Source organism: Chaetodon auriga, chromosome 12, assembly GCF_051107435.1.
Source record: "Chaetodon auriga isolate fChaAug3 chromosome 12, fChaAug3.hap1, whole genome shotgun sequence".
NCBI lineage: Eukaryota > Metazoa > Chordata > Actinopteri > Chaetodontiformes > Chaetodontidae > Chaetodon > Chaetodon auriga.
Window position 1 is genome coordinate 20,001,733 of NC_135085.1, and position 27,794 is coordinate 20,029,526.

Sequence of the window (27,794 nt, forward strand, 5' to 3'; positions counted from 1 at the left end):
GGTATTTTATTGATGGATTCCCAAAAAATGCCATGTTCAAAATTATTCATACCCCTGACAATATTTCAACAAAAATGTACCAAATGTGGTAATCTTTGTCCAGTAGTTACTTTAAGGTGTCACAATGGAATAAAACCCTTTAACACTGTTGACCAAATGTTAAACACTGATTTAAAAACAAAAAAACCCATCCTTCCAGAAGAGTATAAATAGGGGAAAAGTGCTCAGGTCATTCTCAATTTCTGGTCATCATGGTCAAGAAGAAGGAGCTCAGCGAGGACCTACGTCACCGTCTTGTATGTGCCTACAGTGAAGGAAAGGGTTATAAGGCCATTTCCAAGCAGTATGATGTCCCTGTGTCAACCATCCAGAGCATCATCAACAAGCACAAGAGGTTCAACACTGTTAAAAACCTCAGTGGGCGTGGCAGAAAGCGTAAGGTGTCCTCTAAACTTGCCAGGAAAATCTGCCGAGAGGTCAACAACAACCCACAGACCACAACCAAGGCCCTAATTGAAATGCTTGACCAGGCAGGGACACAGGTGTCACGGTCCACCATCGAGCGAGTTCTGCACAGAGGAGGTCTCCATGGACGTACACCTCGGAAGACGCCGTTGCTCAGGAAGAAACATCTGGAAGCTCGCCTGGCCTTTTCTAGATGTCATCTGAAGCAAGATCCCAGCTTTTGGTCAACCATCCTGTGGTCTGACGAGACAAAGTTGGAGTTATTTGGCCATATGGATACTCAGTATGTCTGGAGAAAGAAAGGAGAAGCCTACAGACTGAAGAACACTGTGCCCACTGTCAAGTATGGTGGTGGGAACATAATGCTATGGGGATGTTTCTCCTCCAGTGGCACAGGGAATCTCGTCAAGGTCCAAGGAACCATGAAAAAGGAGGATTACATCAGGATCCTTGATGAAAATGTGAAGGAATCTGCTGAGAAACTCCAGCTTGGCCACAACTGGACGTTCCAGCAAGACAATGATCCTAAACACACTGCCAAGGTAGTGAAGAAATGGTTCAAAGACAATGATGTCAACGTCCTAGAATGGCCAAGTCAAAGTCCTGACCTGAACCCCATTGAAAACTTGTGGCATCACTTGAAGACCAGAGTGATGACTAGGAAACCGACCAATCTGACCCAGCTTGAGGCTTTCGCCAAGGAAGAGTGGGCCAACATCCCACAGGAGACATGCAGGAAGCTTGTGGACACGTACAAGAATCGTCTAGAAGCAGTCATAAAGAACAAAGGCTATGCGATTGACTATTAAAGAAAGACAAAGGACGAGGGTATGAATAAATTTGAACATGGCATTTTTTGGGAATCCATCAATAAAATACCTCTGAAATAAAGATTTTTTTTAATTTTGTATTGTTGTCATTCTTTCAATTGTTGGTGATTTATAACTGGTACACAAACTTGAAAAATTGCATTCATTTCATCACTAAATTAAAAAATCACAAGAATTAGCAAGGGTATGAATAATTTTGAGGACGACTGTACATACATCTAGTGTGGGGTTAAAGTGTGAGCTATTTTAAATTATTCAACAAATTCCACATTTAGCATTTTTTTAGTGTCACTTTATTTTATCTTACTTAAACCATGATCTTTTCCTAAACCTAGCAAGTAGTTTTGGTGCCTGAACCTAAGCAAAGCACGACTGTTTGTCATCGCTAACTGCGTCTATTAATAGGCTCAGTGAGCTTTATTTTGAAAGTATAACCGGACGTTGCTAACCGGTTGTTGTATATTTATCATTGCTAACTTTACCACAAAGCCCTGCACGTTGGGGTTCACAGTGTTGGTGAAATGCTACACAAAGCTACACATAGTCATTTGACCCATTGATTAGTGCAGTTTTCAAAAGCCTACATTTCGGATTAATTGTAAACTTTATTATAAACCTACGTTTTGATTTTTTTTTTTTTTTTTTTTTTTTTTTTTGTCACTGAGCAGGACAGATTGACCTGCAAATTGACCCTTGGGCAAAAATGAGCTTATTTCCTTCAAGTGTAACTTCTACCTTTTTTCTTTTCTACCTCAGCTATGGGACTATTCACAACATATCTCATTTTGGCAAATGCTATGCTGACATTAGATTAGGCGTTGGCTGGTGTTTGTGCAAGGAGTACTTTCTTTTGTGTTTTATGCCTGTAAGAGGGTATTAAGCACCATTAGATGCAATGGCAGAGACTGGCCATTTATGAATATGGGTTGCTGTGTCAAATTGCTGCAGATAGTATCAGATATGTAGTGTCAGGTGGATATTTACATGGTATTGGAGTATTATAAGTTTTCTTGCTTAACCTACTTCAATGTGCTGAAATGTATGAGCCTGCTCAGTGGATAAGGAAACATCTCTCTCTCTCTCTCTCTCTCTCTCTCTCTCTCTCAGGGTAACACAAGATGGGATCCCTCAGCTTCCTTCCTGTGTTTATGTCATGGGGATGATGACCGTGATCTACTGTAAATCCCAGGGCAGGAGGCTGTCCTTGCCTCTGTTAGGTCCCTTGATTCTTTCAGTTTAGCTAATGGCTATACTGAAACATAGAGATCTCAGCTTCCCAGCATACATGCCACAAAGAACTCAGATTATAGTCACCTGTCTATAATCCACATGGAATGTCAGCTGAGAGCAGGAGACTGAGGGGGAAGGATTATTCTGCAGCGCATATATAATTAATACAAATAAACGATGTGAATGATACAACATGTGTTGGTTGTTTAGGTAGGCTGTTATTATAAATTCAATATTTTGGTGTTTTAGATTGTTGGTCTGACAGTATAAACATCTGAAGATGCCACTTTGGACTCTGGAACTTGGGTGGCACGGTGGCAACTTTGTTATAACTGGAGTTTAGGCCTATACATTGAGCAATGCTGAATTAACTGAACTAATAATCTACATTTTATCTGATAATGTCAGCAATCAATAGTTGCAGCTCTAAGAGAAAGTCGACATTCATATATGTGAATGTGAAATGGTTTCATTTGCTGCCAACAGCTGGAGCTCCATATCTGAAGTTAAAAACTATGTCAAACAATGCAAACCCCGAAATCAGGTTAACATATCAATGATGGTAGAGATGAGAACCACCTGTCACCTCAAACTCCAATCTCAGAAATAACCAGCGTTCATTGAACCTTTCTGACGTGACAAAAAATATTAGAAACTTCACAAATATGGCAGGACTTAAGTCATTAGATTCTGCAGGTGTATAAACCGGCAACTCATTTCAGAAGAAACGGGGAAACAACCTGCACAGTAAAAAAAAAAAAAAAAAAAAAAAAAAAAAATCTCTTTTACGACCCCCTCTGTGGAAATATGACAGCAGAAGGAAGGGGAAGTTCACACAGACAGAGGGGGTTTCACGGCAGCCTTCCCCAGCTGTGCAGCGCTCATAAGCTGCAGCGGCTCAGTCTGTCCTCCAGAGGCGATGCTGGAGTTTGGAGCGACCGACGCACGGCGCTGAGCGCAGCTATCATGCCGCGCACAGGCTTTAAATAGCGATTAAGTTTATATACTTGGCATTAACCTGCTGTGTTCACCGCTCTCCGACAGCATGGAGTACTGGAGGCAATGCGCGATGTGGCTGATCAGCTGCAACGTGCTGCCCGCGAACCACCGGGTGACCGCGGACGCGGCGCAGGTGTTCGACCTGGCGCAAACCCTGCGGGACGGGGTGCTGCTGTGCCAGCTCCTGAACAACTTGAGACCTCGTACCATCAACCTGAAGGAGATCAATCTGAGGCCGCAGATGTCACAGGTAGACCGATCGTGTCCACGCTGCTTTCAGAGCAACTTGTGGTTGACATGCGCGCATGAGAACTACACAACTGCTGTGAAAGAGTAATGGTGTCTAAAAGCATGCCATGGTAGTAAACCTGGAGTTAGATGCCAACAGTAATGGAATGTAACTAAGTACAGCTCATGAAGTGAGCTCATGAAAAGACTCACAAGACAGCGATGCTACAAACAAATAATGATCTGAGAGGATATGATGCATGTCTGCAGTTTAAACCACACTAAAGTATAACATGGTTAAAATGAGCTCAGTCTTAAATATCTACTTGTCAAATGTTACATACAGCAGTAAAATTAATCCAAACACATCATATGTGATGATAAAACACTGACAGGGACCGTTTCTCTGCATACTTTTAGTTTTGAGACTGATGTGAATGTAGCTGATGACGGATCTCAATAGTTCTTCCACCAATGGATGTCAGCAACAGGCGAGCCCAGTCAGTGTTAGTTAATATACTTAATAATCAGGTGCTGCGGTTTAATTAGTTCTGTTAGTGGAAGAAACTCAATCATTGTCACTTTCATGCTTATGAACACTGTAAAGTGTCTTGAGGTATGCACAAGGTGGCAGCTGCTTTTCAAGAAATGTAAGGAGATAAAAAAAACACTGAGGTCTTTAAACACATCGCCACAGAAAAAAGTAGAATCAATGTAGACTTATCATTTTGTTTTGTTAAAACACCTGCAGGCAACAGCTCTACTTTGGACACGGAAGTCTTATTGCAGAGTTATTGAAAGCTGAGGAGGAGTTTTACCCGTTAGGTTATTCCATGACTTTAAAATAGGCCAGGACATTGTCATTTATCATCTGTCAACAAACATTATACTCAAGCCCGGTCTGGGAACACAGAGCACATCCTCTCTCTTCTAGCTTTGTATCACTGTCGACATTTTAGAAAGTAATGCCACACAGTGACCTCTGACAGCTTCATTTGGAGATTATTACAGATGTTGACACGTCTCCATCAGTTTACTCCTGCTGAATATGATCATTATCCCAAACTAATTTATTGTTTACCTCTCTACATGCCTTTATTTATTTACCTTTTTTTTTAAGATTTAACTTTAAACAGACTCGTTCTCTCTCTTAATGTCCCTCAGCCTGTGAGACCCAAAGGAATGGCCCATGGCTTGACCTCTCTTTACCCATAATTCTTCCGTCTGCCGCTGGAGAGGCCTGATAAAATCCTGGCTTTGATCCACCCATTAGTTAAGGAACTTTTACTATGTGTGCAGAAGCTTGTAGTTCGCTTGCGACAGAGTACGAAGCTGCTGCTGTTATTTTGACCAGGATGCTCTGGAAGAAGTGTAATTAAACAGAAGAAAATATAACAGCTTAATGTGGTGACAAGTAAATTTCACTTGATATAATAGAGACAGACATTTTTAGCGGCATGTCTCCTTTAGGGGGCAAATAAACTCCAAATACTCGCTAATAATTTTCGTGCCTTTTTGTAACATGTGACTGTAAGACTTCCTGTGCATCGACTTGTACCCACTTCATTTAGACAACATTGCCGGTGATTAGATCTTTATCAGTGAGACACATGTGACAAATGTATCATTGTCAGACTCTGAAGACGCTTGATTCCAAGAAATCTCCAACACTCTTTTTAGCGTCTTAGAAAAGACCATGAAACGAAGCACATACACAAAAAAGCTCTACATAAGTAGACCTAATAATTTATTACAGGACTTCACATGGTTAGTTTTTGAGAGATGAGATTAATCAATTTTTAGTTGATGTATGATTGAAATTCTGTGTCGCCACAGATTTCTTAAAACTGATTTAATCAAAGAAGCCGTTTTTAATTTTATCTGCCATAAATAAATGGAGATATCTAGCCAAAATTACCAGTTTTGCCTCCAGAAAGCTTCTGTGACAAATAGAATCCAGTTTCCCAGCCAGGCTGTGTTGTGTATGTTCTCTGTCAGTGCACTTCCACTCGTCTTTTATATTCTTGATAGACAGTCAAAGCAAACCCAGGCCGTAATGTGCTGAACAATGGACAGTCATAGCCTGCAGCTGTAGGGCATCTGAGCATGGTCGAGAAAGGCATGTGTGTCAGTGGGCTCCGGATTTTAAATGGTCCTTTCATTGTGCCCTGCTGACCCACGATCTTAGAAAGGAATCAAGGGCATGAAGGTAATGGACGGGAGGACAAGAGTGTAGTGTGCTTTGAAGAAAACGCACCCAGAAGTGCTATTTTTGTCATTCTGTGTTTTAGGCTAAGGTGCAAACGTATAACACAGAATGTGACAATGAAATTCTGATGTATGGATTATAAATACAGACACACTCAATATCATCGCTGCTTTTGTTGCTTTATGGAGGCTTCAGCATCAGACCAAACTATGCTGGTAAACATTAATACATATGAGCACAAACAAGATAATAAGTGATGTCAAAAGTTAGAAAATAAAAGCATAAAAAGCATATCAAGCCAGCAGGAAGAGGATCCCGACTAAATGCTGCATCAAGAAACCTCCCTGACGACGCTTCACGATCATTTTAAACATACTGCACCAAGAAATACATGCACTTTTACTTTATAGTTTTTAATCTGAGAAGGTCTGGAAGCAGCGTTTATTCTCAAAGTGAAGAAGGTGAATACCACCAGAGCTGTGACTGTAGTCAGGAGCACGAAGCTGGTGGTGGTGCAAAGCCATCATGTCGATGCACTTCCTCCTCAGACAAACAGGGCCCTGGGGGGCGGAGGAGTGATTACAGGCGTCTCCACGATGAGCTGACGTGATAAAAAGGAGCCTATCTGTTCTCAAGAATCTTTGTACGGCTCTGTTTTTACTGCAAATGACCACACATGCATTCCCTAGTTTAGTCATCACTTAATAACGCGCAGAACGGCAAACTATGCTGCGGTTGTTTATTGTTAGAATAGTTTACTGGGTGTATTTAATGGCTCGAGCTTGACTCAGAGACCAACCTTGAGCCCAAACCCTGGACCACAAGAGCATTGTCTTTGTGAAAGCTTGACTGCACGCTTCCCACTGAGGCAGATCCTACTAGGAAGTGACACCAGAAGAGCACATGCTTAGCGGTTTCACTTCACACGGTGAAACCTTGAGTTTTCATTTTCGTTTTGCTGTGTGTGAGTGTGTGGTTCACCTTCACTTTTAGAGAGGCAACTTCCAATTTCACTGTGCTCTCATTATACCGTTAGTTTAATTCAGATTTTGGCTAAAATTACAGATCTGGAAGAGGCTTTCAACTTAGCTCAGTGGTATCTAGCCTTAAGATCTGCAGGAGCTTGAATGGTAAATGGTAAATAGATGGTATTTATGCAGTGCTTTTCTAGTCTGAGGACCACTCAAAGTGCTTTTACAACACAAGTCTGCATTCACCCTTTCACACACATTCATACCATGGCTAGGCCACCTGCTCATTACAAGCTTTTAACCATTCTCACACACTCACACACCAATGGTAAGCATCAGGGGCAATTTAGGGTTCAGTATCTTTCCCAAGGAAACTTTGACATGTAGGCTGCTGAGGTCAGGGGTCGAACCACCGACCCTCTCATAAGTGGATGAAGCTCCACCTCCTGAGCCACAACCGCTGAACCTGTCTGAGATTTCTGCAATGGAGGCACATGAACGCCTGTGCTTTTATGTGCTGCTCAACTCATGAAAAACTAAAACTATGTCTTCCATTCAAGTACCTCCAATGAAAACTGTTGGCAGCTTATTCTGTGACACTGTTTGTCTAATGTAAGGAAGATATGACAAGGTTTTATTTGTTTTTCTGTGAGCGCTGAAAAATCTGAGACACGACCCTTTAATTGTGCTTCTGGTACAGGTGGTGGTAGTGAGAAACTACTACTTTTGAGTAAATGAAGTATAGAAATGATCTGCATGGCAAGAAAGCACTAAAACTCAGTTTGACCTGTTATTTCTATAATTATGGATAGTTCAATGAGCATTTTCTCTCTAGCATAATTCTATAAAGTGAAAAAATACAAAAACGTCTGTAAGTGCTTTATGAGGGCAAAAGATACTAAATCAAATTTTTGCCCTTTGCAGTTCCTGTGCTTGAAGAACATCCGCACTTTCCTGACGTCTTGCAATGTGGTGTTTGCGATGAAGAAAAGTGACTTATTTGAAGCCTTCGACCTGTTCGATGTTCGAGACTTTGGGAAGGTAACACTCACATCTAATCTACTCTTCTTCTGCGTCAATGGTCAAATTTCCTCTCTTCTGTTCTCATTTCCTCTTTTAGCTGACTTCTCTGGTAGCAATGATTCATGAAAGTCTTCAAGCTTTTCAGGATCTCACACCTTTACAAGCTGTTTTACAAGAGAATCAGTTCGAGTGTCTGTTAATTTCACGAGACATCTATTACAGCTGGGTGGTGATGATGGTTGTGCCGGCTGGCTGTGGAATTAATAGTGCATTTTACAGCGTTTCTCCATTGTTCAGATGTTATAGTTTTGGGAGAATTGGTGACACAACTATCAAAACTGTGTTATAGTTTGCAAAACAGGAAGAGAGTTCCTTGTTGCCAAAACTCTAATTGCACCATGAAAAACTCCTCAAAGACAGCAACTGAAAAAAAAAACAGAACATTGTACTTCAAATCTTTGGTTTGCAGCATTATTCAGAAGTGAAAAATCAAAATTTTTTCATGTATTTTGTATTCACAGAGAAAAATCTGCACACTGTGCCTGCACTTCTGTTCAAGCTTTTTGCAAACTATTCTCTATTCTGTATGAAATGAGAGAAAAGTAAACACACCTGCTGAAGGAGGACTGGAGATCATTAAACATGAGGTGCATCACTGCATTGCTGTGTTTGCAATCTGCATCTGAACATGGTGGAAAAATGGCAATTCATACTGTAAGTCATAATGAGAGCCAAGCGATATGGAGCCAGAGGTGTGACGTCTTTGCCTCTGATGGAGGCGTGTGTGTGTGTGTGTGAAGAAGAGAGAGTTGAATTTTACTTGTCATTTTAGTCGTCATATTACTGATGCACTTCTGCAAGGATTGGTCGACTTCTATTTACTGCTGTGGTATTGTGAGAGCTGGTTTCAGTGTGTGCGTACACAGTGTTACCAGGTCAGTGGGTCTGCAGTGCGCTCCTCCACTCAGCGGACTCTCGCTCGCAGCGCAGGAGCCTGATTTAAGTCCGCCGGAGAAAGCACACTCTGACCAGCCTTATTCCCACGTTCCCTTACTTCAGTGCATGAAGAGCGTTTGTGGGTTATCCACAGGGAAGTACATTGTTGTTTGTTTCTAAACCATTTCATGATTGGAATGTATTTGCTTTGTATTAATCTGCACCGAACATATTTATTTTATGATTCAGTGCATTTAAAATACAAAATACGGTGGATTAATTCTGTAAAAGTGTTTTAATGAAATCAGTTATTTTGCCAGAGAAGATATTGAATCGGTTTTATTATAGTAATGCATGCAGTTTGAGAGCTTTAGTTATATTTTGTTTATGTGTGAGCAGATTTTAATTAAAAGAAATGTTCTCCAGGCAAAAAGTATTTCAGAAGTCCTTTAGTCAGGCATATTATACCTGATTAAAACTTTTAATTCACTTCCCTGCAGACAGTAAACAGTGGTCCTTGGTTCTCTCTGTAAGTGTGATTGCATATTGAGCTTTGCGTGCAGTTTCCCACACAGACTCTTTTCTTTCAGTTCAGTGTGTTGTGCTCTAAAGAAGCTTCCAGTTAATCTGGCTGCTGATAATCCCACAGGGGAGGTGCTGCCTCCAAATATGTACAGTACATCCAAGCCAGGCTGCATAATCTCAGTCATGTTCAAGGGTTGTCCGTCAAACCAACAAGCTTCCGGAGGGCGAAGATTGCGTTACATCATTACTTTTTTTTTTCATCAGTAGTTAAAAATATGGGTGCCTGCAGGTTGGATTGGCTCCAGGAAGGGTTGTACAGCCGAACAAGAAATGCTCAATCTCTTCCTTATTTTCCAGAAAACATCCAAAAGAGAACATCTCAAATCTCAGTCAGTCTAATCTGCTCGGGTTGTGCCAACTCTGCCCGTAAACTGAGCATTAGTCCAGTGAATATCTAATGAGAGCTCTCTAACCTACATTCCTCTGCTGGGTTACTACAGGCTTCACCCCGGGCAGCCACGCTGAGTGCATGCAGCAGCCTGGAGGCCGCAGAGATGAAGGGAAGAGGCAAGAAATGCGTTTGTTTCTTACCTCAACCTAAAATGACGTCAACCTTGACTGTAAAAGCAAAAGGTTTGCTTTCTAAATTCGAGTGAACAGAGAAGGATTGACTGTAAGGAACAGTTCAGTGGTTTTGTAAATACATTTATTCACTCTCATGCCGAGAGTTAGATGACTAGACCGTACGTTAAATATGAGCCAGAATTAGCTTAGCTTAGCATAAAGACTGGAAACAGGGGGAAACAGCTAGCCTGGCTTTGTACGAAAGTCACAAAATCCACCTTTCCTCTAAAGCTCGTTATTTAAAATGTTACATCTGGTTTGTTTGATCTGCTGGAGGCTTCATTGGTTTCCTGTGGGAAAACTATTGTGCCCAGTCATGAAATAGTCCGGCACGTAACCCCCCATAATCCAAAAATGAGATGTTTTTATGATTTGGTTTTTGTACGGATTAAATGAAAAAAGATACCTTTAATTTCCTTAATGTTCTTAGAAATCAGGCCTATAGGATTTGATAATAGGTTATAGTTAGTACGTCAATGTGTTTAATGTAGATGACAAAAAGAAACATGTAACATTATATTCCAACTTGTCTCCCATCTGCTTTCCTTTTCTCGGTGCTCTGGGGATTTAAGATAAACTTTGTAAATAGGCCACACTCACCTCGGTGGTTGGTCTGCAGCTCAGCTTGTGGCTTTACTTCCCAACTCATGTGTGGTTTAAAGAAAGTGTCAGAGCATGGCATGAGACAGCTGTGAGAATATTTTTAAGACAACCAAGAATTTACACTTCATCACACCAAGTAAACAAATGCTTGATTTTTCACGGTTTTTGATTCTCTCCTCGCGAACTCTTACTCTGCTTCTTCCTCTTAAATTATTCGTCCTTCTAAACTGATCAATCCCGCACCCCGTCGGCTATCGCAACTGTTAAATCACTTGCGACAGATGTGATGCGTGAGAATGAAATTTACTCTGATAGTGACAAAGTTCTTCCTTTTGCAAAAATGCCACAGAAATCAAATCACATGCAAAATTTCCTCTCTTAGTACTTAATGTTGGCGAATCAAAAGCCAGTGGAGAATCTAATACCAATCGATTTTCTGTCTATTGTCAATCTATCACTCTGCACAACTAAATATTAGAGCTGCAAGTACAGAACACCACATTTCAAATGAGTGAAATCGTCTCACATCAAAGTCAAAATTTCTGTTTTGCTCTGTGAAAGACATAAAGCTGGCCCCTCACTCTACACATGGGTCTTTCAAGTCACATGCACACCTGGGTTCAGCCAAAGCCACAGCACTCATTCACACAGGAAGAGGCAATAAACTGCAGATAGAAGGGCTGTTATATCTAACCCCATCGACTCATCTTTTTTTAACCCTGCCTGCGAATCCAAATCCTGAGAACAGAGTCGTTTGCAGCGTTGATGCTTGAAGCTGACTTGAAGAAATCATTAAGTGAGTGAGTTAACCGTCAGATGAATCACTGTCGTCCTCTGCTAATCTGGCCGTTTCTTTAGATAAAAGCATGAAATCATTAAATTTGCTGCATATGTAATGACATAAAATGCTCGCTGCACAGTCTCCTGATTTTTACTCTGGTGGCTTTCTATCATGTCATCTTCATCGAACACACTTTATATTTCCCATTTCTCCAAGAGCATCCGCTGCCTGCAAGTTCCCGCATCGACAAGTCGATTACAACATCCTCTGCTCGGTCTGTTTGGTCAGTTATGATCTCGTATCTGAGCGGATGAAATTGATATACAGTCTTCATGGTCTCAGATTTTTACGAGCCCCGATAAAGGAACACTAGAGATTATTATAGCACAGAATTTTGATCACTTCTGCTCTCCAGTTTCATTTGTGTTTGCAGACTTCAGACACATATGATGCATGATTATCACTCACAGGGAAAATCCGTAATTATCAACACAAGGTGTACTTTTTTACATGCATAATAATAATGTGTTTACTTAAAATGTGAAAAAAGTGACTTTCAATTAATTTTAATGATATGTTATATTGGTGAAAGAAGCAGCATGCAAGGTTTTAACTTGTTGATTTATTGATATAGTAGCTGCAGTACAGATCTATTAACCAGACTTCTCTCACTTTCTTTTTCTCTTTTTCTCTATCACACACACACACACACACACACACACACACACACACACACACACACACACACACACGGAGCCAGATGCATAGGTGTGAGATTCTGAGGTTGCATGACCATTTCCTGCAGACCATGCTCGCCTTTCTCTGTCACACTGTCTCTCCGTCTCTCCATCTGTCTGTCTGTCTGTCTTTCTGTCTCTTGCTGTCCATTTGAGTCGTATGAAAACAGAAAACATGCACAATTTAAGTATAGTAATTTAAGATATAATAAAATTAAAGACAACAAGTTGTTGTTGTGCACATTTCTTCACAACATAACATTGCTGTATATAACGAGTCGGGTCTTGAAGGCGCTCGGTAACCTTTCACACGAAGCTGTTTGCTCTGACATATTTTGCTGCTATGATGGCAAAATACAGATTTTTTTATGGTCTGAAAGTGAAGCAAATTCTTGGTACTTTATCCTGGTGAAGGAATCTGTTGCTGCTAGCTTGTTTTTGTTGCCAATTTATGTCTTTATTAGAAAGTGACAGCGGGGAGAAGACAGAAAATGAGCGACAAGCAGAGGCAGAAAAGGTCTTCAGCTGGATTCTAACGGCCAAATTGCAGTTCATGTCGGTATCTCAGTTCTTTAGCCACTGAGGAACCACTACTTTAGATTTTCACAGAGGCAGCTAATCTATTTCTACCTGTTAAGACTTTGATTATAACCTTACAGCACCAGTCAAAGGTTTGGGCACACTTTTGCATTTCCTTGAATGAGGAAGTGTGTGCTAAAGAGTTGCTAAGATGTTTCAAATATTTCTAGCTAGTTGGTTGTTGAGTCATTACTAGTGTGTTGTTGTTAGTGTGTTTATCGACATGGTTTCTTTGGCCTTTGGGGTGATTATATGCTGAAATAGGTGTTTGCTAAATGGTTGAGAAGCAGTAGCTAGTTGACCGCTAAGTCATTGCAAGCGTGTTTTATTTCTTTTTTCTTTTTTAACATAATTTGAGCCTCAAAATTTTTTCTGTTTCTTCACTCCTCTCTGACGGTAAACTGAATATCTTCGGGTTGTGGACAAAACTAATCATTAGAGACTTAGTGAAACAATAATCAACATCTTTCACTGTTTTCTGACAACCGATCAATTAATCGAGAAAATACTCAACAGATTAATCGTGTGTAACGCTGCATCCATTAAATCTGTGTTTAATCAGATAGAATGATGGACTGATGTGAGGCATCCTTATGCATTTGGTTTCAGGCTCTCTATTATTAAGCAGCAAGTAGTGTATATCAGGGCTTTAAGAAATTACAAGTTTCCCAGCCGTAATTAAGGGTTGGACGTTGATGTGAATGTTATTTACAACCACAAGCTGGTAATTACAATAACTCCAATATGAGCTGAATGCAGCATTAGCATAGCGTAGCATTAGCCTCTTCTCTCTCTCTCTGAGGCTCTGTCTGTCTCTGAGCCTTTCAAAAACATGAATTAACACACCGTTTTTTCCCACCAGGTCATGGACACTCTATCCAAGCTCTCTCACACAGCAATAGCTCAGCAGGGAGGATTCAAGTAAGTCACCCAGTATTGAAAATAATGAAAGAGACTTGGATGTCTGTAAAGCTACTTAAAAAACAGTGCTTACACATTTTAGAAAATGTGTCCTCCAACCCTCGAGTGCCTGCACGTCCACTTCACCTCCACCTCCTCACCCCTTTACACTGCAGCCACACTTCACTCACTAATTTCCAGTCTTACCAGATGTTGTTCTTCATGTTCGGAAACGAGAAACAGCGGTTGATTTTTCTTGGTTTTTAAACAATGTGTTTCTTGAAAAGTTTCAAGTAAACAAAACGCAATCACTAACAACAGCAATATATCAAATAAGACATGACAAATATGACTGCTATCCATCAGCTCTGACCTTTTTTTGTGGGTTTAACTACTTTATGTTTGCATTATGTGGATGTTTTTTCAGTTCCATGTATTTTTTTTTAATTTGACATCTTTAATAGGACTACACCAGCATCCACTGAATGAGATAATGGGGGGTTTGCACGTCTCCATTTAAAAAAACATTAGCCCAGTGGCCCCAGTTTCTGGTTTTTAAGCTGCTCTGATAAATTTGTAAATTTGTCCAAATGAGTTGTGTCCAACTTGTGTCCTTTTCTGCTGCACAGAAACATTTTTGGGCTTTAAGGCTGATATTTGAATACATTTTAATACATCAAAAGTTTCCTGCCCTCAGTCACTCATTAATCAGAGTTTCTTTATGGTGATTTTTCTGTTCAACACTGAGTCTCACGCTGCTTTGCTGTCATTTTCAGGCCATTCCCAACCGAGGAGAGCCTAAAAGACGAGGACATTTATAATAATCTGGAAGACTTGATTGAGTATGTATGAGGCTCCTCTCTGCGGGCCCATTACTGGTGTTGATAGAACATGATTATTTTGCTCAGTAGCAGAACCAGCTCCGCTTATCATCCTTGCTCTCCAGGGGTCTGGACACCCACATGTTTTGGTAAAAGGCTTGGCTCCGTTTCTCTGTTACTGTCAGAGGCAACGAATGAGTAATTCTGCATGTTTTGCTGAGTGCTTGCATACCACCCACATCAATGCTCTGGATGGGTGCTGCTGACAGTTTGATTGATAGATAAAGACACACAAGGCTAATGTATAGAACATATGTATAGAATAGATGCAATATTTGTATTATTTTTATCTCACATCAGAGTTTCAGAGCCTGTTTTCTTTGAATTGTGTGTTATGCCTTTCGAAAGTATTCAATTATCACATTAGTAGTTAATGATGAGTTAATGAATATGAGAAGAGGAGCAGCCCAAGTTATTCTTTGTGTGCTATTCTATTACTGCGTTATGTTTCAGAATGGGAGAAAACTATTAAACACTGTGCATAAAATGCGTTTCCTTTTGTTAATATCTGTGCATGTTTCTCCCCGTTAAATGTTGCACTCAGCTTATAATCGTCTACATTAGCCACAAATTGCTCCCCCCTGCTTTTACAGTGCAAGAAGTAATTTGTGACTGATAACACATTTTAGGAACATTAATATGTGTGTGTGTGTGTGTGTGTGTGTGTGTGTGTGTGTGTGTACATGTAATAGTGAGAATGCCCCCGAGGACGAGGATGAGTTGTATGCAGCTGTGTACGGTCTGGAAGAAGACAACGCAGGTGGAGAGATCTATGAAGACCTCATGAGGACTGAGCACCATCCCCCGTTGGTACTGCAATGAGTCACAAATGCACACACACACACACACACACACACACACAAACCCACACACACTCAATGATGGGCAGAATTCTTGAACATCGTCAAATGGTCTATCACAATCTCAGCTTTGATGTTGGACTATAATCTACAAAGTCCTAACTGCTAAAATTTCATTCTTCAACTTCTCACCTGGTACAGTTACAATAAATGGAGTAATGTAGCTGGTTACAAGTATTTATTTATTCTGTTGGATAACAGCGTTTTATATTTTACAAGCTCATCATGTTTGTATGTAGAGTTTAAACCCATTAAAGTAACTGGATTGAACATAAAACAACATTTGCACCGAAACGTGTTGGAGTGGAAGCATTAAGTAAGATAAAATGGAAATAAAGTACAAGTACCTCAAAGCTGCATCTAAGCACTGTCGCTGAGTAAAGGTGCTTTGTTGTTTTTCACCACTGTTATTAATTTGGAGTACCACAGGGGTCTATTTTGGGACAATTACAGTTTGACCTTTGCTGTTACCTGTTGCCTGCAGATAAACGTGAAAAAGAAAGTCACATTCGTCTCCACGGGATAGTCATTACCGAGCAACATATTCTAAGGTGTGTGTCTTTCCAGAAGCAGGCGGAGGTGGATGTCCGGAGCTGCTGCCTTACGGAGATCAAACAGACGGAGGAGAAGTACACAGAGACTCTGGAGTCCATCGAGAAGGTACTGACCCTCCGTTAACTGTCTCCTCTGCACTGAGATCACATACTTTTACATGAAAAATGTTGAATGGTGGGTTTTTGTTGTTGTCAAATAATGAAGTCATAGTCTGATCGGCTGTAAGTGTTTAATTGATCTTTTAACACTGAAGACATCATTGTTTTTCTCCACAGGAGGTGTCAAACTTCTTTCAAACAGAAAAATCAATCCGTAAATAAAGCTAATTCAAATGTGAAGCACGTGACACCATTTCGGGGAAATTCTCACTGCTTGTTATGAATTAGCATGATTGTTTCTCGTTGAATGATCAGTCATTGAGGGAGTCTGAGCAGAAGAGCTCAAATGCTTCATTCAGGTTTTTAATTGTTTCTTTCTCCAGTATTTCCTGAATCCTCTGAAGAAATTTTTCTCTGCGGCTGAAATTGACAAAGTTTTTGTCAACATTCCAGTAAGTCTCCCCTCTCGTCACATGACCTGAAGATAAAAGGTTTTTTGTCCAGATGCTGATTTCCTCTCTCTCTCATGCAGGACCTGGTTAAAGTTCACAAGAGCCTGATGGTCGATGTGCAGGACTCCATCCTGAACAAAAATGCCTTAAATCTCTACCAGATTTTCATCAGTTACAAGGAGAGGTATCATTTCACTTCCATTGTTTGAGTTTCCTGGGGTGTGTTTAGAATTTAAAAAGCCATAAGTGAACAAAACTGCTTCTTGCTCCTGTTCTGTGCAGTTATTTCTTAGTAATCAGCTTAACATGAACAGAAGGTTTCATGTAACCTGACCATTATACGTAGACTTTGTAAAACATGTCCGGCGTCCCAGCTGTTTTGGAGTCATGCTTCACTGAGACATTCTGACCTGTGGATCTGCTCTGCACACAGGCTGTTAGCCACTTGCCAGTATTACTTTATGTGAATTAAAAAGGCTCAGATTTTATGCAGTTTGCTCTATTTCAGTTCTCTGAAAAACTCAGGGTCAAACTCAAAGTGCTACAAAATGCAGTGAATAGATGCCGAGTGTGATCGACACCTGCTTTTTGAGAAATAATCTTGCATGTCAGAGGGCGGATTTCCTTGTTACTTACATCATGATGTAGTTCAGAATCTTGACTGTCTTGCAGCAGAATCTCTAGCAGAAGATCACTTGATAGCATCTTTGTCACGAGCGACATGATCACAACAGCTTATGAGTTACACTGTAGCTCTTAATTTTGTGTATATTTGTATCTCTGTCGGTACTAGACCCTCTGCTCATCCTCCCCGTCTTTCTTGTGAATTGCAGACTGCTCATTTATGGGGTTTACTGCAGTCGGGTGGAGATCGCCATCGCTGTCTTAGACCTCATTTGCAAAGAGAAAGAGGATGTTCGTCTAAAGCTGGAGGTGAGCCACCTGAAGGGGCTGTAACAATAACATACATTTACAGATCTAGTTTTCCAGCGACCCCTAGTGTTTACATTGTGCACTACACATATATTAGGGTGCATTTTTTTGATGTGAGATATTGATCCCCAGAGTTGTGAAAGCAGCACATGGACAGAAGTCAGTACAGAAAAATAGAGAAAGTAAAAAGAAGAAGAGGTTTATAAAACTGAAATATGACTTCAAGTAAAAATAGAAACTGTACAAGAGCAATTCAAGACAAAATTACAAGGTGAAAGTGACTCAAAGTGATTAATAGCAGCAATGTGTCTTTCTGCAATCACAGATACCTTAAATTTGCACATTTCACATGCAATAGGTATCAAAGTGACATAGCTGAGAGTACTAGTAAATGGATATTGGAGCCGTGTTTCTTGCATCAATACTGAGTGTTTTTACTAAGACGTTGGACGTTTTCCAGCCGTGTTTATGGCAGCAAACCTGGGCCAAAACATAACCAAGTGGTTTTCCGTGCCTAAACCTAATCACACCTAAAAATAAAGCTGAAAATTGAAATGTAAAGAAACAAAAAAATTGAATGAGCTCTTTCTGTCATAAATGTGTGTCTTGTATTTGCTCCAGGAGTGCTCAAAGAGAGCCAACAATGGGAAGTTTACACTGAGGGACCTGCTGGTTGTCCCGATGCAGAGAGTCCTCAAGTACCATCTGCTTCTTCAGGTAGGGAAGTTTGACCAATTTAAAGCAAGAGCATCAGACCACACGTCATAAAGACTGAGACTGGGGCCAGTTTTTTAAAAGAAAGCAGCTCATTTCATTTCATTTCTCTTTTCCCACAAAATAATTGCAAGTTTTTCTGAAGTTTTGTCAGTTATTTCAGTTGGTTCAACTTGCATGAGGTTTTTCCTGTCAGTATAGAAGTGGCCACTTGGGGGCGACATTCTCCACGTTTGCTTCATGTTTGTCTCCCTTCACATCTATTTTGACTCCCTTACAGAAGGTCCTGCATTTAGCATTTGTATCTCACAGCTCTCAAAGAAATTAATGGAGCAACATAACTTCAGTCTTAAGTCATAGAATTTCAAGGTTTTTACTCAAACATGGATTTTTCAGAAGATCATTTATTCCTGGAGTGTCCGTCACCTGATTACAAAATACGTTTCCGAGTGAAATTATGATTGCATCGGGTATTGATTTTAAAAATGATTGCAGTCCTTGCACACAGACATGTCTTGCAGTGTAATTGCACTCTTGCTTCCTGTAGAAACCAGACATGCAGCCTTTCAAAATCCCCCAGAATTCACTGCCTACTGATAACTGTGTGACATCGTCTCCCCTGGTTAGTATGAATCAGAGGTCAGACTGTAGCTGGCAAGGCAGATGAGGACAATGACGAGAGAGCTGTTTAAAATTGTTGTGGAGGGTAAAGGCCTGCTTGGTAACGGGTGGTGTCACAGCGGCCCTCTGAGGAGAGACTTTGGGAAGGGGGTGAAAAGAGAATAGTTAATCTAGAAAAACAAGTGTAAACAGGCCTTAAGCGATTCTATCCATTGGTTCATCGGTATTAGATGTAATGTATGTATTGCTGTCATTGTGTTTAAGTGTTAATGATATAATTTTCTACTATGCAAGGCACATACTGCACAGCAAATACAGTGCAGCACGTCATTAACAAGCAGCATCTGTCCAGCGAGCCAGAATCAGATGTACACTACAACAAAAATTAAGCATGACGCTGCAAAAAAAAAAAAATGGTGAGACTGGTGCCACAGAGTTACGTAATGATATTTAATCATATCGACTGTGGAAGTAACTCAGCATGGACTAATATAAGGTTATTGGTCTCGCGCCTTCTTTGCTGTTTGATTGGTGTTTTGACGGCAGTGAAACCAAAGTCTTCCACAGGAGACTCTGGACAGATTTCATGGTGCCTCTGTGCAGGCTGCACTCCCAACAATAACTTCCATGTGTTGAGTAATCAAATAAACGTGTGCGTGGGTGTTGGCAGCATGATGATTGAACACGTCGTTTCTTTTTATTTCTGGCATTACAATGACATTTTACAGCATTTGTACAATGTAAAGAAAGAGAAATACTGTGTACTTGTCTACTAACTTTATTTTTCTGTTTTAAAGCACATTACTCGAGTACAAGTATGTTAGCTTAAGTATCAAAAGTATTCACAATCCAGAAAAAAGGTGTTTTATTTTCTCTATTACTGGATTGTTGTTGCTGATCCATTCACGTGTGGCTGGCTGAGGTGGTGTCAATTTTAACCAGCTTCTATATTAACATGAACTTTATTCAAAACACTGCATCAAATTTTTGGAAATGATCTTATGTTTAGTAAGTTAAATCTTAACCTGTTGTGAGTTAAGAAGTACTTCTGAAATGTTCTGGAAGAGAAACATAAAGTCGTGTAAAATGGAAATACTCAAGTCGTTACTTCAAATTCGTACTTAAGTACTGCACTGTACTCGAGGGCATTACTTCACAGATGTTTGCTTTACAGCTTCATGCATGATATAGTATGTTTTTACACAGAGAAACAAACCAGAGGAAAAAAAATCCTTTCAATCTGTTTGTCTATTTGGCCTCACTTTTAGTGAATTAATATAGATTTTTTATGCCATCAGCTGAAGCATGCGTATCAGTGTTTCTGCTCTGTCCACCTCTAACAGGAGCTTGTCAAACACACTCACGATGCCGCTGACAAGAGCAACTTGAAGATCGCCCTTGATGCCATGAAAGTAAGTGCAGTTCTTATGGTAAATGGTCTGTAATCACTGTGATTTCATCTTGTTACCAATCGCAGGCTGATTCGGAGGGTAATTCCAAACAGTCCCTGCCACTCCACTGCCAGCTTTTATCAGATCCAGAAAAGCCAGAAGTCATAAATCATCATGTTTCTCTTCTACAAATGGGCCTGAATTGACAAAACTTTATGTTTGCATCACATTAGTGGAACGCTGAGCAGCCTTTCCACGTCTCCACTGCTGAGGAGGCTGATAGGCAGCTGACTTGAGGATTTACTAGCACAAATTCAGGAAATGTCAGTTTTATTTTTGTGCCCCAAAATCATAAATCTCCTCGAGGGGCTTTACAGTCCGTACAGCATACAACACACTCTGTCCATAGACCCCCGCATGCATAACTTTAGACAGCTTGAAGGCTTGATTCATTTTTAATATTTATTAAGATTTATTAATATTAATATTTAAACGGCATGCATGTTCAGATCACAGAAGCACAGTGTAGAAAATGAGAGAAAGAGGTCGACATTTTATGAAGTGCGTGTATTTGCTTTCTTGCCAAGATTAATATGACTCTCATGTCTGTATGTTAAATATGAAGCGACAGCCTGCAGTCGATTAGCTTATCTTAGCACAGAAGCTGGAAACGGTAAAAAAAATCTGCCTGACACCTCTGAAACTCGGCAGTTGGCACTTTTGGTCCTTTAGTCTGTACCTCAAATGAAGTAATTTCCTCAGTAATCCCCCATAAAACCAACAACACTTTGGTTTCAAAGGGCTAGCTGTTTCCACCTGTTTCCAGTCTTTATGCTAAGCTAAGATGAGCTTGGCTAAAAGTCTCCTGGCTCCAGCTTCATATTGAACGGGCAGATACTAGAGTGGTATCGATCGTCTCGTCTAACTCTCTGCAAGACAGCGAATAAGTGCATTTTGAATAAGTGTATTTCCCAAAATGCACAAACTATTCCTGACCATGTACAATACAGCATGTCAGTGTTTTTTCCTCGAGGCTTTGCAAATAAATGCAGCCTGAATTTTCTGACATATTTCACAACCTCCAGACTGAACTAACCCAACAAAATGTGTGTATTCGTCTGTGTGTGTCTGTGTTGCCCAGGACCTGGCTCAGTATGTCAACGAGGTGAAGAGAGATAATGAGACTCTAAGGGAGATCGACCAGTACCAGAGGTCTATTGAAAACCTGGTAAACCGAGAATCTTTTTCTTCAGCTATCAGCCGCTGTTAGTTTTCACTGTAAGAGGGCAAAATATCAGGAAGACGTGTTGTTTCCTTTTTGTCAAGCGTCATCTTCGCAAGTCAAGTTTCACCCAACAAGGTCAGTCTTCTTCCAAATCAGCTGAAGAAATCAGCCAGTAACACAGGATTCAGCTTAAGCACCACCACGTACGAGACGCCTTCACTGACTTAGAGGTTACTGCCGGTAAATGTTATCATACAGATTACATACGCTGACTTCGCCTGGATTAACCTAATCATCAGCAACTATGGGGTCCCTGAAGCATTGGAGATTTTTCTGTTACATATTTTCCTTTAATTTGGGTTTTTTTTCCCTTCTTTAGTTTCTCTTCTTAGGGATAATAAAGATAAAGTCTGTTTAGCTTTAATTAGTTGGTAATCAATCAGTGAAATATTCATTGATTAGTAACTACTTAAATAACTTAATTTTTTTTTTTCTTTTTTGCAAAAATGCCAAACATTCCTGGGTTTCAACTTCTAAGATGTGAAGAACTGTTGATGTTCTTTGACATATATGATTTTAGACTATTACTACGACTAAAGAACAAGACATTTGAATGTGTCACTTTATGCTTTGGCAAATGATAAAGAAAATTTTTCAAAATTTTGCGACAATGTATGGAAAACGATAATAGAAAACAGAGAAAATAATCAGCAAAATAAGCGATAATGAAAATAATCATTAGTTGCAGCCATATATCAGTCAAAAATATTCCTCATTGCAACTGCATCTCAGTATTTTTTTAAATATCAAACAGCTTTTATATTTCGGTGATAAACACATTTTAGCTTCCAAATGGACCGCAGTAAACCTCGTCCCAGGGCCATACAGAGCACACCACGAGCATATCATATGTGAGGTAGAACATATGAAATACACCTCATACATAAGGCAAGAGAGGCCATCACAGAGTGTGGTAATAAGAAAGCTGAGCAGGATGAGATAAGGTGGCGAAGGAAGAAATCAGCGGACAGAAGCAGCAGCAAGCACAACCAGCAGCAGAGGTGTCATGAGTCTGGTCTGGATTGAACAACATTTATGATTTGAGTGAATGTCGTTGGTGATAACAGGAGTCAGCTGTTACTGATCAACTTACATGGTGATGCAGTAGGAACGCCTCAGTGTGCATCAGCAACCAGTCATGTGTTATGTGTCTGCTGTTAGAGTTTTTGAGATATTTAATGCAGCTGACTGAGACTGAGTTGATTTCTCAAACACGTTCATGAAATACTCAGATCTTCTTTTAAGCAACATAATGGAAGTAGAACGTCTAGCGGATCCCAGCTCTGCATCAAAGGGTCGGCAAAAATATGATGAGTTTTCAGAGCTGCAGACAAATGAGACACTTTCTGTGCAGAGGATGGTTGTTAAAGCTGGAAACGTGTCCCCAGTGGTTCATTTTAACTGAGCTTAAATGATGCTTTTGACCAGAATGGGTTACTAATTAATGCATTTATTTCATACATATTTCATATTCATTTTAACCCTCTCTTGTTTTATTTGCAGAATCAGCCCCTAATCAGCTACGGCCGACCAAAAGGTGACGGCGAGGTGCGCATGATGTCCAGCGTTGACAAGAGGAAACAAGACAGGTGGTTCTAATTCATTGTCCAGAGGAGGAAATGAGGTGTAGGTTCAAGTGTAGCTATACAGTACATTTACCAGATGTGTCAACTGTGTACAAGAGCTCCTTTCTGTTACTCAGGCGCATCACTTATTTTCCCACTCACCTATTGAATACAGGTGTACAAAGATTTCTGTTAAATACACAGTAAAAACAGTATGTGAACACAGCTTCAAGGCAAAATAAAGCTCATAATAAATCATTGCTATTTAATCAGTTCTATATATTCTCATATAGTCCAGATGAGTACTTGCTCAAACGTACAGATGCATATATAATAAAAAAAAAAAAACTCATTAGATATCTGCAAAATAATATATCAACATAACAGTTTGCTTTCTTATTGTACAGACACATCTTTTTATTTGATGTGGCTGTCATTGTTTGCAAGAGAAGAGGAGACAACTATGAGATGAAGGACATACTCGACCTCAACTACTTCAAGATCACGAACAACCCCACCTCTGACAGAGAGGGTAAAAAGGTCAGTGGGCTGGGGAAACACACAATACCTCCATACGTGTAAATAAACAGATGTTGTTGCTGGTCAACATCCGTTTGCCTGCAGATGTTATTGCTAAAATAAATGTCCGTCAGCTAGAGTGATATTCTCTCCCGTCCTGCTTTGCTTTCTCCTTCCTGAAAAATGCTCATTTAGAGAACTGCGAAGCTCCCTTTGGTCACCCCGCACAGTTTATACAGCATGCTATTTTTTGCCTTGTGGGAACGTTTGCAGGCCGTATTGTAGTGGAAGGGACTTGTTGATGTCTTGTTGATGTATGCCCACAGATGGTGTCTTCTCACCCCGGTGCTGATTGCTAATGTGAAACTGACAGCTTGCCAGAATGGGATGGTTCTGCGGTATTTTATCAAAGGGACTCCGTTATCATCCCCATTTACTCTATTGTGCAATCATGATGTGTTTGAGTGTTTAGGTGTTGTGTGGGACATTTGTTTGGCAGTGATTGGCATTTAACATGCATGGTCTTGTCTTTGCTGTATGTGCGTGTTTGCCATTACTCGTATTTAACGCTCAACATTCAACACTGGAGCTAGTACATCCAGGTTTCTCAAAACCAGGATTGGGTCTTATCCAGGTTTCTGAAACTGGGATAAGCTGTTCACACGTGCAAAACCTAACCAGGATACTTGTGAATGCAAACACACTCATTATTTCTAGATTAACAGCCTTGTAATAGACATGCAGTGATAAATGACAAAGACATAAGTCGTTACCCTTTATTTGTAACCTGTATCCATTTTGCTGCACATAAAGACACAGACGTGTGAACAAGAATTCATCTGTAACGAGCCTTGCACACAGAAACACAGAAAGAGACAAATATTCACAGTCAAACAGATACTGTGTACCTATGTCCACATCAATACACACACCCACAAACACACACACTGCAGGACGGAGATGCTAATATCAGGTGATGAATGTGTGCAGTCCTCCAAGGCTGCTTATAGCTATATATCATTTTCGGCTAAATGAAACTTCAGAGTGTGAATGCGGTGCCACTGAGCACCCACCCAGTCATCAATGATTTAACACTCAGCAGAGCTCTAAAACACTCAGGACTTTGCAGGGCCGGCCAATCACTGACGGGTAAACCCCACCACTTCTCCTGTTATTAGATATGACACAACAAGCTGGGATAGATTAGGGTGGCGAAAGCCGAGAGGATTGGGAATTGATCGAAACTTGTTCCCAAAAATGCACATGGGCAAGGCGTTTAACCTGTAAGTGCTGCTGTGGCAGCAGATGTGTGGCAGCCGGCTGTGAATATGTTGCTTAAGAGAGAACAAGAAAGCAATTGTTAGATTTTTACAGCCAGAGTTTTCTATCAGTGGTTGAGGTATAGTTGAGGTCTTTGGTGACTGTGGCTCAGAAGTTTTGGTGGTGTTTCTAAATGTAGGATATGTCTGGAAAAGAAAGATCGAATGCTGCCTTTTGGATCCTCCGAGGCAGATTAGCAGACTCTGCCCCGCTGTCATCACATCTTAAGTCCTCTTTGGGCACAACTCTGGTTAACTCTGCTGCTCTCCTGACAAAAACCAGCAGCCAACCCACTCTGGTCGGTCTGTGAGCCTGGTGACATCGAGACACATGAACCAAAGCCAGTGAGGATTGATGGCAGCATTAGCGGTTGCACCTCAGGGAGAGTGGTGTCTGATGAAGTCATCTTTGTTGTCAATGCAGGAACTGAAAAAGTGGATGATTAACATCTTTAAGGTTGGCTCAGTGTAATGCGAGTGGCCAATCAAGCAGAATCAGGCTTTGCAGTATTTTTGATTGTTTTGAGATTGGCATAAATCAGACTAGACAATTTAATTAATGCGTCTTGGTCTGATAGGACAATATATGTTAGACAATACGGCAGATAGTGATCAAGGAAGAGGGTAGAAGGGGGAATTTAGACGAGATAAGTATGACAGGGGAACGTCAAACAAGGCAAACAATACTTCACCACAATACTCCCAAAAATTCTGACATTCTCAGCTTTGGGGCAGCTTGTTTTCTCATATGTCAGACCAGACAAAATAAAACAGCTGTCAGATATGTCGCGGCGAAGGAGTGGAACTGATTAACGAAACGGTGTTTGACATTGTGAGAAATGCTGCGAGTTGAATGAAAAGACTGAAAGCACTCTCAGAAGTAAGAAGGAGGCTACCACCAACAGCTAGTTAGCTTAGCAGAAAGACTGGAAACAGATGGAAATAGCTAGCCTGTCACTATCTAAAGGCAACAAATATAATATACATTATATTTGATATAATACACATTATATTTGTGTATGCTAAGCTAAGCTTCCAGCAACCTGCGATTAATTGTCTTGGGTATGTTTTATTTCCTCACCAGTTTTTAGCGTTTGGCTCGGTAGCGAATATTGCATCTATTTACTATATGTATGAGTATCATGTACTTTTTAGTCTTAAACCGACAAATACCTCATAACAAGCTGCCATGGTTAGTTTTATTTATGATGCAAAGGTAAAACTTGCCGTGCCACCCACCACTGAAAGTGTGCATTCTGTGAGATAATCACCACACTGTACATTTTTCCACAGTGGTTTCCTTTATGCACACATAAATATGCAAAAACTACATTTGCATGCATGAGAAAATACATTTAGCTTGATTGCTGTCTTCTTCCTGACCTCCACAGTGGTGCTACGGGTTCTACGTGACTCACCAGCAGGGGCACACGGGCTTTGAACTCTTTTTTAAGACCAGAGAGCTGAAGAAGAAGTGGCTGGATCAGTTTGAAATGGCCATGTAAGTACACGGAGACATGAACACCACAGTCACGACAGTTGGTAATCAAGGCGGAGGGCCGCTGTGTGTATCATAGGAAAAACAAACTGTGCACTTGTATGTGCGTGTGTGTGTGTGTGTGGGGTGTTTGTTTGTCTTTGTTTGCATGCGTGTTTTTCCAAGGCCGACAGAGGTGTTGACTCTTTCATGTGCAATGTTTGATCAGGCCTTTGCTGTAATCAAGCACACACTGCTGACAACAGTATGATAACACACACCTACACACCAACACCAACACACACACTCACACAAAGGTTGGTATGTTTCTGTCACTTTGTCATAGACCTACATTCTTTACCTGGAGACTTCACCTGACCATGACCCTAAACCCTAACTCTAAAATTTAATGATTTACATTATAGCGGACTGATCCCCGTAAGGAAGGCGAGTCCCAACAAACTGACTGTGTAAACACATCTATGTCCCCACACACACACTCTCACTCACACACACACACAAACATAAACTGTTCCAAAGAGCTGCAGAACTACAAAGGAGTCTCTCTGCCTCGATGTTTCTTCAAATCAATGCTTTATGGAGGTATATCTTTTGTATTATTTTGTAACAGTGGGAGGTTTTTCTCAGGCAGATATCCTGTCTGCAGCCTTTGTTATGTTGATTTGGGAGAATACAGTGTTGTTTTGACATTACGCTGTGATTGACTGAACAAATGCTTTTGTGTTTGGGGTGGATATGTATGAAAACATCCCTGATATGCATGCTGACTACCTGCTATGGCCGTCCTGAATATATTTTCACTTCTCAAAGTGTGCTGGATTTTGGTTGCATGCACTGTAGCAAAACAATACAGTGTGTGGGGACGTGCGTTCAACAACTCGCAATTTAGACGCCTCTCGTTCTCTAACTTGGACTGAAAGTAGTCGGTATGTATGAGTTCAGAGACTAACATGACCACCGGGCCCTCCACACATGCTCAAAACCTCATGTGTAATTTACAGAATTTAGGGAAGAAATAGCATTTTTCATCCTCGTATTGAGACAGTGTTTTACACAGGTGCAGGGTTTGTGTCTGAACACAGCTATGTGTGCCTCTGTGCATTGGGTAATGACACCAGAAGGGGCCCATTCAGAAAGTGAAAATTGTACCTGTAAAGAGGATGTGGGCTCCTGATGAAGGACTCACTTCTGGGAGCACTCAGTGTAAGTGGCTTCTGGTTGGTGTGTTCAATACGAAAAGGCGTTTTTGTGTCAGTGGTGTTTGTTCACGTTCCAGAAAGGCTGCTTATTTCCACTATGCATGTTTCCCCTCTCATGTTTGAACACATGCAGCTCAAAATTGGATTTGTCTGGGCTGATTCAAGCCCTCTTCATTTACACATACACATGCAGTGGGGCTAAGATTGCTTTTATTTTAGTCAGTGGAAGAAATAAACTGTTTGGCCACAACAAAGAAGTTTTAT

The 27,794-nt window shown here is 40.6% G+C and overlaps 1 protein-coding gene across 3 annotated transcripts in view; it reads left to right on the forward strand.

Moving 5' to 3' along the window:
- Positions 1–3,562: 3,562 nt before the first annotated feature.
- Positions 3,563–27,794, forward strand: part of LOC143329879 (guanine nucleotide exchange factor VAV3-like) — a 48,851-nt gene continuing 24,619 nt past the window's right edge. For 2 of the 3 annotated variants that reach the window (XM_076746014.1, XM_076746015.1), the window contains exons 1-15: positions 3,563–3,774; positions 7,857–7,973; positions 13,603–13,661; positions 14,417–14,482; positions 15,214–15,331; positions 15,949–16,041; positions 16,418–16,486; positions 16,567–16,670; positions 17,320–17,419; positions 18,041–18,136; positions 20,098–20,166; positions 21,287–21,373; positions 22,934–23,019; positions 23,403–23,535; positions 26,225–26,334. In XM_076746014.1, coding sequence (XP_076602129.1) covers positions 3,571–3,774; positions 7,857–7,973; positions 13,603–13,661; positions 14,417–14,482; positions 15,214–15,331; positions 15,949–16,041; positions 16,418–16,486; positions 16,567–16,670; positions 17,320–17,419; positions 18,041–18,136; positions 20,098–20,166; positions 21,287–21,373; positions 22,934–23,019; positions 23,403–23,535; positions 26,225–26,334 — 1,511 coding nt within the window. In that variant the 5' untranslated portion in view covers positions 3,563–3,570. The remainder of the gene's footprint in view (positions 3,775–7,856; positions 7,974–13,602; positions 13,662–14,416; positions 14,483–15,213; positions 15,332–15,948; positions 16,042–16,417; positions 16,487–16,566; positions 16,671–17,319; positions 17,420–18,040; positions 18,137–20,097; positions 20,167–21,286; positions 21,374–22,933; positions 23,020–23,402; positions 23,536–26,224; positions 26,335–27,794) is intronic. The other variant, XM_076746016.1, reaches the window with a different exon arrangement.